The sequence below is a fragment of the Lissotriton helveticus genome, chromosome 9 (genome assembly GCF_964261635.1).
Source record: "Lissotriton helveticus chromosome 9, aLisHel1.1, whole genome shotgun sequence".
In the NCBI taxonomy this organism is placed as follows: domain Eukaryota; kingdom Metazoa; phylum Chordata; class Amphibia; order Caudata; family Salamandridae; genus Lissotriton; species Lissotriton helveticus.
The window spans coordinates 73,318,670-73,339,269 of record NC_136070.1 but is presented as its reverse complement, the minus strand read 5'-3'; the positions used below and the strand labels follow the sequence as shown (position 1 = coordinate 73,339,269).

General features: G+C 46.0%; 1 protein-coding gene across 1 annotated transcript in view; it reads right to left on the bottom strand.

Moving 5' to 3' along the window:
- Positions 1-20,600, bottom strand: part of PAPLN (papilin, proteoglycan like sulfated glycoprotein) — a 419,313-nt gene that overhangs the window by 66,685 nt on the left and 332,028 nt on the right. Inside the window, exons 16-17 of the mRNA XM_078659503.1 lie at positions 13,609-13,698; positions 10,182-10,293 (exon numbers count right to left, since the gene is read on the bottom strand). Of these exons, the coding sequence (XP_078515629.1) occupies positions 10,182-10,293; positions 13,609-13,698 (202 nt within the window). The remainder of the gene's footprint in view (positions 1-10,181; positions 10,294-13,608; positions 13,699-20,600) is intronic.

The following is a 20,600-nucleotide window of genomic DNA, read 5'->3' as shown; positions in this document are numbered from 1 at the left end:
GAAAAAAAAATCGAGCGTCCGAGTTCTAAGGTGTCCCAGGGCCATTTTAGTGGACCAGGCCCAAATCCAAAGAACAGGCCGCCATTTTGAGAGTCCTGTTGCAGCCGCCTGTCGCTGTAGCATCAAGAGCAGCCGAAACTCAGCTGAATGGCAACTGAAACGGTAAAGGGGCGCCCCACTACAGCAGACGAGCCAGGCCCAAATCCAAAGAACTGCTATCTCACAGGCTAATGGGGCGACCCACGCCGAGTTTCAGCATTGTAGGATGACCACACAAGTACAGCAACTTGCTAGACATCACCTCGGTGCCATCCGGATCTCGGCGCCCCACTGCAGATGAAGTGCCTCTCAACTATGAAACCACCACGGTGACATCCGGATCTTGGCGCGTTGTGCTGCCTTCGGCCTATTCGCACATCGGTCCGCTACTGACGCCATCTCACAGGCTAATGGGGCGACCCACGCCGAGTTTCAGCATTGTAGGATGACCACACCAGTACAGCAACTTGCTAGACATCACCTCGGTGCCATCCGGATCTCGGCGCCCCACTGCAGATGAAGTGCCTCTCAACTATGAAACCACCACGGTGACATCCGGATCTTGGCGCGTTGTGCTGCCTTCGGCCTATTCGCACATCGGTCCGCTACTGACGCCATCTCACAGGCTAATGGGGCGACCCACGCCGAGTTTCAGCATTGTAGGATGACCACACCAGTACAGCAACTTGCTAGACATCACCTCGGTGCCATCCGGATCTCGGCGCCCCACTGCAGATGAAGTGCCTCTCAACTATGAAACCACCACGGTGACATCCGGATCTTGGCGCGTTGTGCTGCCTTCGGCCTATTCGCACATCGGTCCGCTACTGACGCCATCTCACAGGCTAATGGGGTGACCCACGCCGAGTTTCAGCATTGTAGGATGACCACACCAACTTGCTAGACATCACCTCAGTGCCATCCGAATCTTGGCATCTCAACGCCTAGTGGTATCTTCCATACAAAAAATATTGTTACGCTGCCTTTGGCCCCATTCGCACATCAGTCCGCAACTTAGACACCACCTCGGTGCCATCCGGATCTTGGCATCTCAGCGCCTTGTGGTGTCAGTCAGAAAATATTGTTGTGCTGCCTTCGGCCTATTCGCACATCGGTCCGCTACTGACGCCATCTCACAGGCCAACGGGGCGCCCCACGCCGACTTTCAGCATTGTAGGATGGCCACACCAGTACCACAACTTGCAAGACACCACCTCGGTGCCATCCGGATCTTGGCATCTCAGCGCCTTGTGGTCTCTTCTACACCGGAAATATAGTAGAAAATATTGTTGCGCTGCCTTTGGCCCCATTCACACATCAGTCCGCTACTGACACCATCTCACAGGCCAACGGGGCGCCCCACGCCGACTTTCAACATTGTAGGATGGCCACAGAAGTGCGACAACTTACTAGACACCACCTCGGTGCCATCCGGATCTTGGCGCGTTGTGCTGCCTTCGGCCTATTCGCACATCGGTCCGCTACTGACGCAAACTCACAGGCCAACGGGGCGCCCCACGCCGACTTTCAGCATTGTAGGATGGCCACACCAGTGCGGCAACTTCCTACACACCACCTCGGTGCCATCCGGATCTTGGCGCGTAGTGAAGCTGCAGCAGCTGCAAATAAGCTTCAGACAGTGTTACAACCGCTGCTCAGAACTCTCAACTATGACACCACCTCGATGCCATCCGGATCTTGGCGCGTTGTATTGCCTTCGGCCTATTCGCACATCGGTCCGCTACTGACGCCGCCTCACGTGCCAACGTATTTTCTCCGCATTTTATACCCTATGCCGCATAACAGGTCATGTGACTTGTTTATAAAACTTTTCATTGGTTCATTTTACTTTTGGTTTCCTAATGATGGAAGGCTTGATCATATGACCTAAAAACAACACTTTTCATTGGATGAAAACTTTTTTTTTCCCCCAAACGATGAAAGCCCCACCTTGTTTCTGGATGTTTCAGACTGAAGCTGGCGTCACCATGAGAGCACCACCATCTCGTAGCTCCGTCGTGGTCATTCCGCGAGCAATCATGGCAGCCGCTCCCCACCAGAAGCCTGCAGGAGTCGGGGCCCCCAAAACTTTTGATGAATTCTCAAGGCGGAGGGGACGCTTTCGAGAATGGGGTCCAAGACCTAGCAGACAAGCGTCCGATTTCCAAGGTGTCCCAGGGCCATTTCAGTGGACCAGGCCCAAAAAGGAAACAGCCTGCCGCCATTTTGAGAGTCCTGTGACAGCCGCCTATCGCTGCACCGCAAGAGTGGGCGCAACTCAGCTGAATGGCGGATTTTGACACAGTGGACCAAAAGCGGACGGAATGGCAACTGAAACGGTAAAGGGGCGCCCCACTACAACAGACGAGACTCCACCTGGAGAGGCCCGTTCACGCCGCCTCCCCCGGGGCGCCCCACGCCGTTATTCGGAGCAGCATTGTAGGATACCAAAACCAGTGCGGCAACTTACTGGACATCACCTTGGTGCCATCGTTCTGCTGCCTTGGAACTATTCGCACAACAGTTTGCTACTGATGACCCACCCCCCGCGACGCCCCACGCCGTTATTTGCTGGGTGGCAACTTACTAGACATCACTTTTGTGTCATCTAGATTTCGGCGCGTTCTGCTGCCTTGGAACTATTCGCACAACAGTTTGCTACTGATCACCCACCCCCCGCGACGCCCCACGCCGGAAATCTGGACGTTGTGCTGCGTTGGGACTATTCGCACAGCCGACCGCTACTTCGTTGTTTTTCTCTAAAAATGTTTATATGTTATTACTATTTTTGTTTTCTTGTATATATTTATAAATTATTAAAGTTTTATAATCTTACTACTTTGTCGGAGTGCTATATATTTTTAATGTGACACATAATTGTAAAAACTTTGATGTACAAAGAGTCATCCCTGGAATCTTCCGCTTCACGCTCGGTCCCCTCCCCAATCACAATACAGAATGGTTTTCAGATAATAGCAACGCTTCTGCTGTGACGGATCTCATCGAGTGTGGGCCTTGATCTACTATAACTCCTTTGAAGACGGGTGATTCTTTACAGCTGTGGCCATAAACTACATCTGCAGGGCTAGCTGATAGCCTAGGACCGGCCTGGACAATCGGACACAGAGGAAAAGGAGTGTCAGAGGGTGCGGTAGTGAATAGGGCGAAAGGGAGGTGTCGGGCGGGCACAGGGTGTGATTCTCAGGGAAGAACAGCGCAGATGGGGGGAGGTTTATTACCCATGCATAAAACAGAGAGCGGGGGTGACCACTGCCTGGGGGAGATGCTTGCGAGGGTGGGGAGCCATGCTAAGGATCGACAGCGTTCACAGAGTGGATCTGGTCAAGGCATCTAAAATGGCTGCCGTGCACGACAAAAGTGTGGCATTTGAAAAAAGACAAGATGGCGCACACAATGTTTTTCAACAATTCCTGATTTCCTTCGAATCGAACGTTAACAGACGTTGGGGCATATTACCAAGGTTAAGCGATATTTATCCCTAACGATGCTTAGCAACGATTTTTTTACCGTCAGAAATTATCGCAGATAAACCTTGCTATTATCAAGGTTTATCGCAAATACGATAAAAAACGAGCGCAATGCATTAATGTCGCTGAAAACTCCGCGATATTCATGCATTACCGAGCTAATGCTCTTAGCCATGTTATCCACCTCCCATTGGATAACATGGCTAAGAACTGCTCAGGGCAGCTGTTACTTTTTGGAGATATTCGCGCTTATCTCGAATATTTCCAAAAGTTGATAATAGGAGATAGCGATGTTAGCGACTGTTTCCAGTCGCTAACATCTTGGCATGCCCACTTTGCATGTCATTAGTGATAAATATCACTCACATGCAAAGTGGGACCCAAGATGGTCGCTATCTCCTACTAGCCGTCGCTAACTGGTGTTAGCAACAGCTAGGTAATACACATATAATTTTATCTCCGCGAAGCGGAGCGCTGTTACAGATATATATCTTGTTTTTGAACGTTAATTTCTCAAAATGCACTGAAGCACATATATTGAGACATAGCAAAGGCACATCGGGCTACCAGTCCCTAATATTTTACCAAGTTTCGTGCAAATCCATTCAGCCGTTCGATTATTATTATTATTATTTTTTTTTGCCCCGCGGGGCCCTTTTAAAACCTCCACATCAAACCTAGGGGGTCAGCGAGGATCTACTATGCCCCCTTATGGTCATCAGCCGTTCGATTATTATTATTATCTTTTTTTTTTGCCCCGCGGGGCCCTTTTAAAACCTCCACATCAAACCTAGGGGGTCAGCGAGGATCTACTATGCCCCCTTATGGTCATTTGCCCCTTCGCTTTGGCCTCCTCTTGTCTCTCGATCCTACCGAGAGACAAGATGGCGGCCGCTACGTACTGTTTGGAATGTTTACAGACACCGGAGAGCCAATCAGCTTCGCTTCGCAAAGCTCCGTAACGCGAAAAGTACGCGAAGCGGTGCGCTGTTACAGATATATATCTTTTTTTGAACGTTAATTTCTCAAAATCCACTGAAGCACATATATTGAGACCTAGCAAAGGCACATCGGGCTACCAGTCCCTACAATTTTGCCAAGTTTCGTGCAAATCCATTCAGCCGTTCGATTATTATTATTATTTTTTTTTTTTGCCCCGCGGGGCCCTTTTAAAACCTCCACATCAAACCTAGGGGGTCAGCGAGGATCTACTATGCCCCCTTATAGTTATTTCCCCCTTTGTTTTGACCTCCTCTTGTCTCTCGATCCTACCGAGAGACAAGATGGCGGCCGCTACGGACTGTTTGGAATGTTGACAGACGCCGGAGAACCAATCAGCTTCGCTTCACAAAGCTCCGTTGCGCGAAAAGTCCGCGAACCAGAGCGCTAACCGGTCCGCTGTTACAGATATATATCTTTTTTTAAACGTTAATTTCTCAAAATCCACTGGAGCACATATATTGAGACCTACAAAAGGCACATCGGGCTACCAGTCCCTACAATTTTGCCAAGTTTCGTGCAAATCCATTCAGCCGTTCGGGCTAAAAGTGAGGCCAACCGCCCTATGGAAAACTCAATGTTAAAAACACGTTTTGGGACCCCCCTTTTTTCTCGGCCCCCACTGGACGAACCCCCCCCAAATTTTCAAGGGCTGCTCAGAAACAAAATGTGCCATTTTCCTGAAAATTTCAGCCGATTCCGTCCACAAACGCCAAAGTTATTAGACATAGAATTTTCAAAAAACCCATAGAGAAAAAATCCTAACTATATATACCTACTGGCGACCGCCAGTAGGTAATATATATATATATATATATATATATATATATATATATATATATATATATATATATATATATATATACATATATATTGCTTATTATTTGTACCGGGTGATAAGAACTGTTACAATAAAACTAAACGTAACTTGCTTAAAGTAGTAGTGTAAATGGAACACCACAACAATTCTGCGTTCAGTGAGACAAGCTGACTGGTGCAGTTTATCTGTCATAAAGGATGTACGTACTATGGCCATCTTCTTCAGGGGATAATTTGATCAGAAATATAGAAAGGAGTTAGAAACTATACAAGCATTGGCAAAGCCAATAGTACTCGCTTACGGGCAAGCTATTGGCTTGGTAATCGAGTTGGGTGGGGAATGGGAGGGCAGGTGGGAGTGATGCATTGGTGGAGAGCAGCAAGTGGTTAAGCAAATAAATAAACTAAACAGTATAAACAAATCACCTTTCTCCTCCTACTTTCAAAAAGCAAATCAATGCAAGATGGCTGTCAAAATCAGGTAATTTTGCAGAAGAGTCAGCTTTGCTTCCTCCACTTGTTAAAACATTATAATCAGGTGCCAGTGGCTCCTCAATCAGAGGACTAAAAGCCATCTACTGAGTTGATTGACTCCAATAAATTGCTGGGATTCCAGATAGGTGGTGTGTGGTATTATAAGAGCTCCTTGGAAGCTGGGCAGCCTCTACCACGCAAACCTGGCTGGAGGCAGGGTCGGCTCTAGGGCGGTGCGATCGGTGCCACCGCACCGGGCGTTGACTTGGGGTGGGGGCACCCTGTTTTCAAATATATTTTGGCTTGAGAATCACCTGCTGCCACGTTCCTTGCCTCCAGCAATTTTCAGACATCAATAAAAGTGTCAAGATAACTCCAGTGATTAATGTAATTCTTGAAGAAGAGAGACAGAGTTTTGTCTAGTGGAAGTTTGAAATCTCGTAAGGTAGCAGAGAGGGTTAATATGCCTGCTGCTAAGAACGTGTGCCATGCAGCTCACAAAGTGCATATAATATTAATAGGTCAATGGGTTACTGCTTTTGTCAGAGAGATATTTTTGTTTCTTGTAGTTTATAAATTAACATCCTAATATAGAACAATGAGCTATTAACTGTCATCAAAGAGCTGCCTGTAGACTGCAAGGTGTATATTAGACCTACGTGTTTTGCCCGGTCTTTCCTTAGCCTAATCTTGCAAAAAGGGTTCATTTGGGTAGAAATGAATTAGTATTATTAAAGAGAACCCCTAACAGTTAGTGTTATGTTTAAAATTCTGAATTTGTGCTTTTCCAGACCAAGGACTCTTAAACTATACTGCCTACCAGTATGGATGACATTTGACTCCTACATCTTGTAATCCTCTGTTTTATGTAACATTTCCTATACACAGATTTACACGTGTGATTGTCTCTGTTAAATGTGTGTATGATGTAAAGTGCTCTGACACCTTACACTGGTATGAGTGGCACTATAAAACTAAATGGATCTGAGAGACAGGTTATGGAGACATGAGGGGAACTGTTAAAGGGTGGTAGTGAGGAAATCTCTGACAGTGGTGGTCATTGGGGGGCGCCAACAAACATTGTCACACAGGGCGCCACCAGTGCTAAAAGCCGGCCCTGGCTGCAGGCATGCGTGAACCAAATCGCAGAGCACTTTTAACCATTTTACAGAAGTGGGTGGAGGGCAAGAAGCAAAACAGATGCAGGGTGGGAAGGAGGGAAGGATACAAGCGAAGCAGACAGAGGGTGGTAGTGATGAATAAAAGTAAAACGGATCGAGGGTGGGCTAAAAGCAGAATGGACAGAGGGTGGGACACAGACATAGGGTGGGAGGGAGGGATAAAAGCACCACAGAAAATGGGAGGGCTAAAATAGATAGTACCTGAATCACAGTGGGAGCACTGGATTGACAGCAGAAGGACACTAATAAAACTAAATCAATCTGTGCTTGGTCCATGCGCCACAGAAAGAAATGGAAGTGACGTCTGGCAAGCGCTGCCTAATTAGAAGGCAGCAAAGAAAAGAGACAATGATGCCAGCGAATGGTAAGCAATAGCCATCTTCAAGTCCATCACTCAACAGAAAAGTATTGCAAGTGACAACACATGCACTAGCACATGCTCACGAAGGCGAGACCTAAAAGGGGAGGAAGTTGTAGTTATTCATCATATTACATTAACCCGTTTGATGCTCATGACGGAACCCAGCCGTCATGAGCCACGGGTGGCCTGTGCGCATGACGGCTGGGTTCCGTCCCGATCACGCCCGCGATTGGAATGCCCAGCACCGGGCTGGAATTCCTGCCGCAGCCAAGGCGTTAAATGTCCCAGTTAGCTAACTTGTCAACATTAACGTTGTTTGTGCATGTAAGCCTATTTTTAAGTACTGCATTTGAAGATCTCCAGCACAGCTCTCATTCACTCATCTGAGTATCTGAAATACTCTTAGGGTGATGATGTGGGGCAGCTCACTCAGTTTGGAGTGAAAGCCAGGCACAGGTGGTTGTATGATGGAACAACCTATTCCGTTGCTACGTGTGTCTTTATCACGCATGCACTAGAATGCCTTTACATCGCATAACCATTACCACACTTTATTAACAACTAATATGCCTTTACCACGCATGCCTTTACAACGAATTTCGCTGTAAAGGCATGTATGTTAAAGGCATAAGCGAGGTAAAGGTTTCCCCTGCACTTCTCTCTCTAACTGGTCCCACAAGCCACCATCCCTTTTTAAAAATACCCGACCCCTGCCCTGAACCCTAAAACTAGACACAGCGTGATCCCCCCTTGCCCCCAGCCCTTGTTAAAGATACCTGACCCCCTGCCCTGAGCCCTAAAACTAGACTCCAGAGCAACCCCCCAGCCCTTGTAAAAATACCAGACCTCTGTCCTTATTCCAAAAACAAGACCCCAGTGCGACCCCCCCTCCCCTCTGGCCCCCAGCCCTTGTTATAAATCACCCGGCCCCTGCCCTGAACCCTAAAGCCATAAGCCAGCGTAACCTCCCACCGACCCCCAGTCCCGGAAATAAAACCCCCCTCAGTCGAAAGCTCTAAAACTGTGCCCCCCCCCCGCCCCAGGCCCAATCCCCCGTACCTCACCACAACGAAGCAGCTCTTTTCAGGCATGGTGCAGGTTATAAAGAGGAAGCGGAAGAGTCTCTCAGGGGCATATTACCAAGGGCAAGTATCGCCGCTTTTTTGGCGAATTGTGCCGAGAAAGTGGCGATACTGCTAGAGCCCTATTAACAAGGGCATTTTTAAGCCTGGCGCAAGCCCACTTTGCATGTCGGCGATTAACATCGCTAATGACATGCAAAGTGGGCGTTCCCACATCCAACCACATGTAAAATGTGGTTGGAGGTGGGAACACCCTATTACCTAGGCAGGCGTTGGGAGAGGGAGACCTACGATAAACTCGTTTATCGCAGGTCTCCCAACGCCTGCTCTGACCAGGTGTTAGGGCATTGATAACATGGGGTAGTGGATCATAACGCTGAATCCACCCCCCCATATTATCAAGGTACACATTAGCGCATGAAAACAACGTTTGTTTTCATGCGCTAATGTGCCATATCGCCGGATTTCGATTCGCCTACGTGATGCGCATTGATAATTGCGCGCTAAAACGGCGATGAAATCCGGCGATAGCAGGCGATATGGGGATTTTCGTTGTGCGTTTACTAACGCACTTCTTGGTAATATGCCCCTCAATTTCCTCTAATGAAGCCGATAGCCTTTACCACGCCGGTGACTTTACCACCACGCAAAGGCATGCGTGGTAAAGGCATATGCAATGTAACTAAAAAAATGCGTGGTAAAGGCTATGCGTGGTAACAGTGCATGCATTGTAACACATGCGTGCTAAAGCCTCTGCGTGGTAACAGCCGTGTTGTAATGGCTGTTTCCCGGCAGAGATAGGAAGAGATAATGTTTCAGGCCTTGGGTAGAAGACATGTGACATAGCTTTATGTGTGTATCATTTTATAGTATGTTTCATGCTAGCAAGTTTGTCTGGTTCTAGGCTCTTCTAGGTTTTGGTTCACCTCAGTACAATTTTTTTTCCTCCTAAGTTCAAACTTTACCAGCATGAGAGCTCATGGCTGCTTGATCTCTCCTCTGAACTTTCACCAATCAGACAATAATACTGGCTAAATCAGCAAAGTTTGTACATTCAGCTTTGCAGTGTCTCCCTGCAGACAAGTGACTGCAAACTGACACAAGTTAAGCACCTCCAAAATACCTAAACAATGTTGAAATGATGTCGATGATTATGGATAAATTTTTAGTTGAACTGCCTGGCTTCTGCCATTTCATCCCAAGAGTCGCTGGTGTAACCGCTTATCTTGTATGACGAAAATAACTCCTAGGCAATCAGGATAAATCAAGCAATAGGCACAACAATGTAGTATAGGGAGGAACAAGGAGAAGAAGAAAAATATACAAACATTATTTACTCTTTAATAATTCATTGTTAAAAAATTCATATAAATAATTGCATAATTTACATTACATAATTTTGGATTTTTGAGAATCCAAAGATATTGCCACTTTTTAACTTTTTAATTTTGGTTTACATATATGTTGATATTATTAATTTGAATGCATTATGGATTATATGAATTATGCAATTTTTTATATGAATTTTTTAACAATTAATTATTAAAGTGTAAATAATTTTTGTATGTTTTTCTTCTTCTCCTTGCTTCTCCCTATACTACATTGTTGTGCCTATTGCTTGATTTGTCCTGATTGCCTAGGAGTTATTTTCGTCATACAGTTTTAACCTCTCCTAGGAATTGAACTATTTACTGTTCAGGGGGTCCTTGTTTTCCTCACTTGTAACCGCTTATCCTACCTGGTACGTCTGCAGCGAGCGTTCTCATGGCGAGGGTCAAGCGCATCACGTCGGTTAGGGAGAAAGTTTGAATCTTCTTCTGGGCGGTCCTGGTTGCTGGGTTGTCCTGGATCTGTTCTTTCATTGGGTGTCGCGTAGGAAGAGGAGGAGAAAAGATGTAAAGCGTCAGTGGCAATCCAACATTTTATATGTAGAGATTAGATAGGAGTCCTCGATGACACCTCTTTGGCCCTGATTCCGAGTGAAGGCGCTGTTTTTCACACTGGACTAACAATGATACTGTGGGGTTCGATGAATATCATCTATTACGAGTTTTTGGGAAATACCATACAGATTTTGGTGCATACCGTACACTTTTTCCTGATTGAATTCCGTCTAGTTTGACCTGCACTAGGGTGATGTAGGGTGAGATATTTAACCCACCAGGTAATGATTGAATGCGATAAATACCACTCCACCCCGTATTCAGATCCATGTGCAAATAGGTGTTGGAAAACTCCAACCAACTTGTAATCAGGGCCTACAGCTAGAAATAATGTCCATCTTTTAGAAATGTAATCCCCTTGACTTTTTCATACCAATGTTATTTTGTATGAGTGCACAGATCCCAGCCCATTATAGTTCCCAAAGGAACCGCTTAAGAGCTCTGTACACAAATCTTTATCTGTAATTATGTCTTATTCCTGTCCTAGATCTGAATTACACAAAAATACAGAAGCTTGATTCAACCAAACAATTTTAGGGGCATTCCCTACTCATTCCCATCCTGTTAAAGGTTTTTTCTTGTCCTTGACTGGAGACATTCGCAAAACATTTCCAGTCTTTGTTAGGAAGGACCTAAACTTGTGAATGCCTACAAACAAGGAACATTCGTGGGTGTTCCTAAACCTATGGGTCATTCTCAACCTGAAGTGCCTACTCCCTGCTCCAGCTGAAGATGTACACATACGAAATATGAGTGAGTAAATCATTTTACAAGTATGAAACAATGTTTCCTGAGTTTTAAAAGTGGCTTTTAAAAGACAATCAGGTCTTGTATGTTGAGTGTGCACTCACAGATAGATTTGTGGGGCAGGCCCTCGTTGTTAATATAAACTCTATGGACTCGATTCACAGAATGAACTTAAGACTCAATCCTAAACTTACTACTATTTTGGTATTCACAGAATGCACTTACTACTTTTGGCATTCACAGAATGAATTTACTACTTTTGGTATTCACAGAATGAATTTACTACTTTTGGTATTCACAGAAGTTAGGATTTTGTCTTAAGTTTGTCTTAAGACAAACTTAAGCCAGACTTAGGACAGACTTAAGACAAAATCCTAACTTCTGTGAATACCAAAAGTAGTAAATTCATTCTGTGAATGCCAAAAGTAGTAAGTGCATTCTGTGAATACCAAAATAGTAGTAAGTTTAGGATTGAGTCTTAAGTTCATTCTGTGAATCGGGCCCTATGATCCCAAAAATACTTGCAAATCTACATGTGCAAGTTTAAAACATTGCGTGGGTGCTGATTAACTATTTCAGAAATTCACAATATTTTTTAACCATACTCCTGGTAACCTGCAATAGTTTTGGGTTTCCAGGAGAGCTTCTTGTTTCAGAATTCCCACTAAAACCAATGTGGAGAAAGTTACCCACGCGTAATTGTACAGAGTGTTCAATTTCGCATGCATAGATGGGCATATTGTATTATTATTTTTATTTTCTCCATAAAGAAAATACCAAGTACATACATACCTTCATGCAAACTATGGGGCTTATTTACAAGTCCATTGCGCTGCCAGTGCGACACTTTTATTGACGCACCGGCTACGCAATGGGCGTCCCCATATTTACAAGGACATGTAAATTCACCCTACATGACTTTTCATGGCCTTGTAAATATGTTTCGCTTTCACGCATAACTCTATGTGAAAGGGGCGTTCCATAGGTGTTGTTGTGGGGTGTTCCCACGCTAAATTGATGGAACTTAACGCATTCCCAGATTTACAACATTTTGTAAAACTGATCATGTGTCAAAATCCTATGCCTCCCCAGGAGATGCGTAAGGAGGTACAATGAGGAGAAATACTTACAATTCTCCGCATTTTTTCTATGCGTGCTGGATGGAAAGAGGAAAATGCCTTTGATTATTGTTTTTGTGCAGGACGGTGTCCCTTCCTGCACAAAAATAATCATCCTCTCAGTGCAGGCACTCTTGCAAAATGACGCAAGGGTGTCTGCACTGGCGCAAGGCTGCTGTATGTGCACCGGAGCAGGGCAGAAGGACAGGAATACACCGAATCTTGTAGATACAGCACATTTCTGCCCTTTTATTTTGATGTATGGCAGCACAGCAGGAAGTCCTCATATATGCAAATAGCTTTGTGAGTCACATGCTAGAAAGGTCTGTTTTTAGGCTGCCACATGGTATTTTTTTTTTTCTTTTTACATGTTTACAGGTATTTAGCCAATAGCAATATTTCAGGGTCTGGAGTTGGGTCTGGGAATGTATTTAAATCCAGATGCCCTGAAAACTGGGAGAGATTTCATTAAGAAGGGGAGGGTGTACCCCGTGCCCTGCTAAAGACGTCAGTTAGTGTGGGCGTGTGTTGGAGGGCCAGCGGCGCCGATCCCCCTGTGCAGGGGCGGCTCCAGGCTCATGGCGGCCCTGGGCAGGGAGCGTAGGTAGGGGGCTCCAGAAGAGGGGGTCCGGGCGGGGCAGAGCCCCCCGGAGTTCAGGAAGGTGTTTATGGCAGCCCCTGGGGTTTGGCGGCCCTGTGCAGTTGCACAGCTTGCACATGCCTAAGGCCGCCCCTGCCCTGTGGGATGCTGGAAACACGCGTCCCAGAGCGGGAACTCCCTCGCCAGGGAAGGTGGGAGGCAGGAACAATTTATGGAAGTTTGGTTTTGAAGAGACAAATAGGGGTGCTGCAATGCAGCAAAAGTCGAAAGCATAGTCCTCCAAGCCAACACGTCTAGACCAGGTAACCAATCGGAAGGCGAGTAAAGGGAAAGTTGAGTACAGTGAGAGAAGCTGCAAGTCATGGCCATCGATTCATTGCAAGATGAGGAGTAGCATAAGGGCATCATTGACAATGTGCCCTTCCAGTGACGGCACATCCCCTGCACTGCTTCCTATTTGCTTCTGTGAGGCTATGGGAAAGAGCAAACAGTGGAAGTTACAGAAAGTAAAAAAGGTTCCTGGTTACTTTTCTGCTGCTGTCCTAGTCTCCTAACCCTGAGGCCACTGTTGCAACAGCAGTGCCAGGCAAGACCTAAAAGCATGCCAAGGGTAGCATCTGATACTCCTTATTGACATACATGTTGTGGGTGAAGCCTTTATGTATTCTGTCCTTTTGCAAAGATGAAATGACCTGAAGGCACAAAAGAGAATAACTTCCAATGGAAAGAATAATGCCGTTATCATCTGTCAATAACCTGTTGACGCGGGGTCCTCGGGCCTGTAGCGAGTAAGAGAGAACTGCTCTGTGTTGTCATAGCCGTGGGTATCTTGCATACTGGGCACACCTGTAAAGACAAAGCGTGTGACGTCACTCCCTGCCCAAGGTCATAGACAGGAACATGTGTAAAGGACATTATGATGGTAGCTCATAGGCAGGGGCATTAATGGTCAATGCAGAGTGGAGCTGTAGAAGTCATCATTTGATATTGGTGGAGTGAGAGGGCACAGAGTGTGCTGCTCCACTGAATCGTGTTGAAATCAAACAATATTTGATCTATCTCAAAAGGCGAGGTGGTCTAAATGGAAACATTTGGCTGTTGATCTGAGAGCTTTCCTTTCTAATATGGGGTCATCACATGACTATAAGTACATGTATAAAAATCTATTCATTAGCTTTTCATTCATAGACTATCAAAATAGGCATACCCACATTACACCAAGAGAAACCCATGAAAAATCTGCGATGTCGGCATAGTGCAATTTACAAGTGGCCAGGAGGCAATTGGAGGAGGGGTAAGAGGTGGTACGTGAGTTGAAGGAATACCACTGTTCTCCTCTTCATCTCCGCTAGGGCCAGGGGGACTGCACTCCGCACTCAGTTAATTTTCTGCTGTATTCTGTCCATTCCTAGCCCAAAAAACTCCCTCCATCTACCCCATCTTTTCTCAGACACCCCTGGCAGCATAGACCACTTTTGTGGCCCCCATGCATGTGTCTGTCCCTGTAATGCACTGTTCTTTCACGGGCACCTCTTGCACCCCTGGACCCATGACACATCCCTCTTCGCTACCACTAAACCCAACGAATAGTACAGTAACTTCTTACGGGGCATGTCTACATCCCCCGGTATTCCCAAGAGCACACATTGGGGGTTAGGTGAGATCTCTTCTTATTGTACATCTCCCAATTCTTTCAATATAATCAACCAATGTTCCTGAATCTCTAGACACTCCCATGTTAGTGTGGTAGAATGAGCCTAGATGAATTTTTCTAGTGTAGACAGGTGGGTGGCGGGATCCTATTGTCATATAGTTACTGCTTACCTATATACCGTGTTAAGTTAGCATGAGATTATTAAAATGTTTAAACGCCATTTTTCCTTTTGCTGCTTTTGCACACAGCACATAATTGTTATTTTAGCTTTCAACCTAGAAGAGCGTTGTGATTTACATGAGAATAATATGTTATTGCTCTAATATCAGCTTTGTTTGGTAAAATATGTCTGCACAGTGAGTGCTGAAGCTTCCAAGGATAACTCGACACAGTGTTGTTGTGAGGTCTGATCTTCACACCTTTCTAGACATAACATGAATGCAGCTGCTGCCAAATTCTGGCTTTACGCGCGTTTTATATTGCTTTGCTGAGAGCACACGTAACACACTTGATGGTGCTTCGCATGCAGAGAGCTGGTGGAAGATGATGTGATCCTCTGCCTCTGAGATTTTGAGGTATGGGCCCGCCCTGCTAAAACCCAAAGAGACCTTCATAGATAATAATATACTATGCTAGTTAGGGAGGGTGAGAATTAGGTGTTGCTTACTCCTATTCATTTCAGCATTTTAGCATGCTGTCACCTTTTGCATTTTATGGACTATTAACTATGCTGATAACTTTGCTTGTGATAATATGTTTGCTTGTATTATCTAAGATACTGCGTTTGAGAACCCTGCATTAGTAAATAAATATTTCAAATGTGCACGTGTCCTCTTTTACTCCACGTTCTATTTTGAAATGATTGTATAACGAAAGAGTGTTCATGTGTTCCACGATACCTGAGGTATTCTAAGTTCATGTTCTGGTCTGTCTAAACATTGGGAAGTTATACTAACCAATGAGACACTGTAGCTAGCTCGGTAAGGGGATTTTGGGTACTGAGGTGAGTTTTGGGCCACCCTAATTCACTGAGGTTCCGAATCTCTATGCACAGTTCTGTAAGAGAACGGAATTCCCGCTACATGGCGCCCAACGTGGTTGTTCTTATATCATGACACTCGAGTAGTATATCATTCAATCCTTAACACCTTCACTGTCGTTTCCGGAAAACGGTGGTGTCGGAAAAAACCTACCTATTTTTGAAATTGGTCTTTTCAAGCTTGAAATCTTTTTTAAAGGGTTTCCTTGAATTACTACCCAGTTGTGCTACAAAGTTTACTTTGTTTTTCTACGTTCCTGTTCAGTCATGGCCCAGCCAGTTGACATTCCGCAGCATAGTCGCGTTGCGGTGCGCAATCATTTGCAGACTTACCAAGTGCCCTTGGAGGGCTTGGCAGTGATATTGGTGGTGAGTGCGGATGCAGCTTACCCATACGAACTGTTCTATTCGTGGGTGACGTTTCCGACTGTGGACGGGAACTCTGGTTTGTTCCACAATTACACTCCCTCTCCAGTACCAAATGAATATACTCCGTACAGAGCACAGGAAGTTCCTATTGATACTTGGCAGCATCGCGTTTGGTTTGGTGGCGCCCTACCCCATTCTTTAACCGCTCCGAGGTTAGGTCCTTTGTCTATTCCAGGCGCCAATTGGCCTGTCTTGGCTGGATTTACTCCTCATCCTCAACACTGCAATTGTACCCTGGCGGAAGTTCGTAGACTACATGTTGTCTCTATTGCCGTGATTCGAGCCTTAGTGCAATACATAGGTCGTAATCTTCCGGGTGGGCCCCCGGGGGGTGCGGCGCTTCCAGCCGGACAGGGCGGATTGAAACTCAGTCCTGTGATGGTCAATGCTGTGATAGGTAAGCATCCCCTAGAGAAGGATGATTTCCCTTTCTGGCTTGCTGAGAAATTTGACCAGCTGGAAGCAGTATTTCCTAATACAACTCCTGGTGACAAACACAGGATTTTAACAATTAGTTTACCAAAGGATTTGGCTCCTGAACTTGGTGACTGTGAGACCTGGGGTAAAACGTTTGCGGCGGTCTACGCGAGGTGTTATGGCACTCCGTCTATGGCTGTCCTGCCTACGATCATTAAACGCGTTCAAGATGATCACGGACCGGAGGCTGCGGTTGAATTGGGTATGGGCCTGTGTGGCTCCTTTGATATAGTTTGCGATCTCATTCTTGCTAATGTTAAGGGGGATGCAGTGAACTTTCAGTTAGCGAATGCTTTGGCGGTGATTCCCAATGCCCCGCCCGAAAGACGGTGCAGAAAAGCAGGTCGGTTCAACGCCGAAGAGACCGCAGTTTGCCAAAAAGAAAGTCGCGGCTTTGACAGCGCATCGATATGCCGAAGATAGTGAGAACGCGGCTTTGGAATCTGACTTGGGCTCTGACCTTGCTGGACAGCGCGGCGGAGAATACCATAGTGAGAGAGGTCCTGCGTCCACTACTGAAGGTGACAGCGACTGACATTTATGTTGTGATTGAAACAGCTGATACAAGAGTTGCTCCCCCTGTTAGACTTTATGAAATTGTCCTGTTAATAGAAGGTGACATACAACGTACCATAAAAGGGGTATTTTGGGAAAATCTTTCGTCTACGTATGACATTTTGCTTTCGGAGGCTGACTGGCCCCCACCTTTTGTTCTCGCAGCACCGCGAGGGGAGGCGGTAATCCTCCCCAGTTTCGCTAACACAGTCTCGAAAGAGCATGCGCTGCATTTTGCAGAAGAATGGGCTAAGGCTCTAGCACCGGCTCTGTACCGCAACCAATGTGGTTGGGATAAATTGTCCCCAAGCCACGAAATTCCTTTACGGTCTCAGCCGCAGCATCAACCTCAATATCCCATTCGGCGTGAAGCCAAGGCTTCTGTCGCAGCAATCCTTGAACAATTGGAATATCAAGGTGTAATTGAAACATGTGTGTCACCAATGAATAACCCTCTTTTTACTGTAACCAAGCCTGACGGTTCATATCGTTTGGTGTTGGATTACCGGCATTTAAACTCGCATTGCCGTAACTGTGCTGTACAGAATACTCACGGCTCTGCCCTAGTGAATAGTCTTGTGCGTAAGCGTTTTAAAACCACGCTTGACATTTCTAACGGTTTTTATGCCCATCGATTGGATGGTCTTAGTTCCCAATGGACCAGCTTTTCTTGCGGCGGTGTCCAAAAACAATTTCGGCGTTTGCCTATGGGCTACAAGAATAGCCCTGGGATTTTTACTGCCCGCATAGTCTCTCTTTTGGAGAGGATCGACCCAGATGCATGCTCATATGTGGATGACATGTATCTCACAGACGACGAACTTTGGGAGCATCTGTGTCGAGTAAACAGCATAATTTGTCACTTTGCAGACATGGGTTACAAGTTCAACCTTGCAAAATCTCACATTGCAGAGTACACAGTGTTGTTCCTGGGCTATGAGCTCAACAATGAAGGTAGAGGTTTGGCTCCTCACTTCCTGGAGAAATGCGCACAACTGCGCGCTCCGACAACACTGAAAAAATTACAGTCTTTACTGGGTTTCTTGAATTTCGGAAGGACATACATTCCGGATTATGCCCAGCGTATCAAGCCTTTGTATGCTTTGATACAACCAACTTTTTCCAAATCATGCTAGCTGCCTGAGCACTCCGCCATTTTGCAATCCATGCAGGCTGATCTGCTCGCTTCTAAATTCTTACTGACTCGTGATAACCACACCAACCTGGTGATAAGAATAATCCCTGGGATGGTGGGTTTCACGTACCTTACTTTTAATGAAGGAGACACAGTCCCTATTGTTTACAAGTCACACTTGTACACTTCGGCAGAAATGCGGTTTTCCACTGTGGAGAAAGTTTTAACGGCTGTGCAGATGGCAATTCTTAAAGAACGTGCCGTGTCACAGGGAAAATGCATGTTGGTTGTTACCCCGTGTCCTGCCTTAGAGGCAGTTACGAATACCAGTGTACCAAACTCTAAAGCTTTGCACCCTCGGTGGATTCAATGGGCTGCATCCTTGACATCTCAGGATGTCACGTTTATTTTTGACGCCACGTTATGGTCGCAGGAGTACTTACAGTATGAATTTGTTCATCTGGCTCCTTTAGCAATGCGACCTTTGGAGGATTTCCATTGCATCATTTACACTGATGGTTCGGCGCAGGTTGCGTATGGCTCTAAACACGCCTACGTTTCCGCATGCGCCATTGTGGTCGGTGCCATGGTGAACGATGAGTTCAAGTCCAGAGTAGTGCACACGCAGACTCTAGGGGACTGCACCGCACAATTGGCAGAGCTTCGTGCTCTCTTACTCGCGTTGGAGTACGCAGATCCTAGTGTGACGACTCTTATTGTGAGTGATTCCTATTACTGTGTCCAGTCTTACAATGAGAACTTGTTCTTTTGGATTCAGATGACTTTCGTGATTCCAAGGGTAGCACGATAAAACATAAATTGATCTGGGTTCGAGTGGCTGAGCTCAAAGAGCAGTTGCCCCTCGTGTTTTTGATTCATACTCTTGGCCATCAGCGTGTGGGAGTGCACGCTGTTGGTAACTCGCTCGCTGATGAAGCAGCGAAATCAGCGGTATCTACATATTTAGTTGCAGCAGTTACACTGTCCAAAAGTAAGATTGATAATGACATCTTGGTGGCAGTAGCTGCCACTGATAAGGGAAGTAAACATCCTACGGGGTTCCCTTCGAAGTACACATACCACTTAAGTCCCGATAAGGTTCCTTTTGTGAAAATACCTGAAGTTGGAGAACGTTTGATTCCCAACTCGGATCGCAGGGCAAGCTTGATTACAGCAGAGCATGAAGGTGTGGCGTCTGCACATGCGGGCGTTTCAGCCTCTGTAGCTCAATTACAACAACGTTTCTGGTGGCGGGGACTGTACAAACAGACGCGCGACTATGTCCTTCAATGTGACATTTGCCAGCAGATTAAACCTTCAACTGCTGCGCGTCCGCCACAGACACAGTTGTACATATCTAATAAACTGCTAGGCTGTGTTTATTTAGATCACTGCGGTCCTTTTTCTTCTGATACTGCGTATAAGTACATCTTAGTAGCGGTTGATTCATGCACACACTTTGTGTGGGTCTGGCCCCATTGCAGCGCTGATTCACGGACTGTCATAAGAGATTTGCGTGTCTTTGTAGGGATTTTTGCCTGTGGTACCTTCCATTCGGATCAGGGTCCGGCTTTCGCCTCTAAGGCGTATAAGGATGCCATGATTTCGATGGGGGTCCAGGTCAAGTTTTCGTCTCCCTACAGACCTGAGGGTAACAGTGTAGTGGAACGAATGAACCGTGACTTAAAGCAATCTTTGACTGCACGAGTTATAGGCACTGGCAGAAACTGGCTGGCCCACCTCAATGGCGTACAGAGTGCTCCTAATAATCTCCCTAGAAGGTCTCTGGGTGGGCGGACCCCATACGAAATGCTCTTTGGTATCAAGATGTTTGTACCGGACCTTGACGGTCTAGACGGCGTTTCCCGCACCTCAACCTTTGACGTAGATGAACATTTCAATGTTTTACAGGATCTGCAAAAGACCAGAGACAGTCTTGCAAAGCAACATTTGCCCTCCACATCGGATGATGCGTTGCAGATCCCGGTAGTTGGGTGGCTACCCCAAGTTGGAGAACTGGTTCGAGAGAAGATCGATAACAAGAAAGAATTTGGTCCTTCATATCGAGCTCCGGTTCCTGTGCTTGGAGTGAAGGGCACAAGAACAGTCATTTTACCTCCATTACCTGGTCGTAAGGAAAACAGGTTTATCTCTATTGATAATGTCAAGATACACAGAGTGGCTGATTCTTCTTCGTATGACTCCGGCGGTCTCCTGTCCTTCGATTGCGAGACATTCTGTTATGGCCACTTCATCTAATCCTATGCCTGAGGTGGCTCTCAAGAGGCCTGCCATTTCCAGTCCTTTATTAAGTACTTTACCAATTGATCGCATTGATGAACTTGATTACACTTATCCAACTGACTTATCGATGCCGGATTTGCAAACACGTTTGGCCACAGAGTCCAGATTTTCTTTTGACACTGTTTCACAAAATTCAAAAAAGCCCTCTCGTTTTG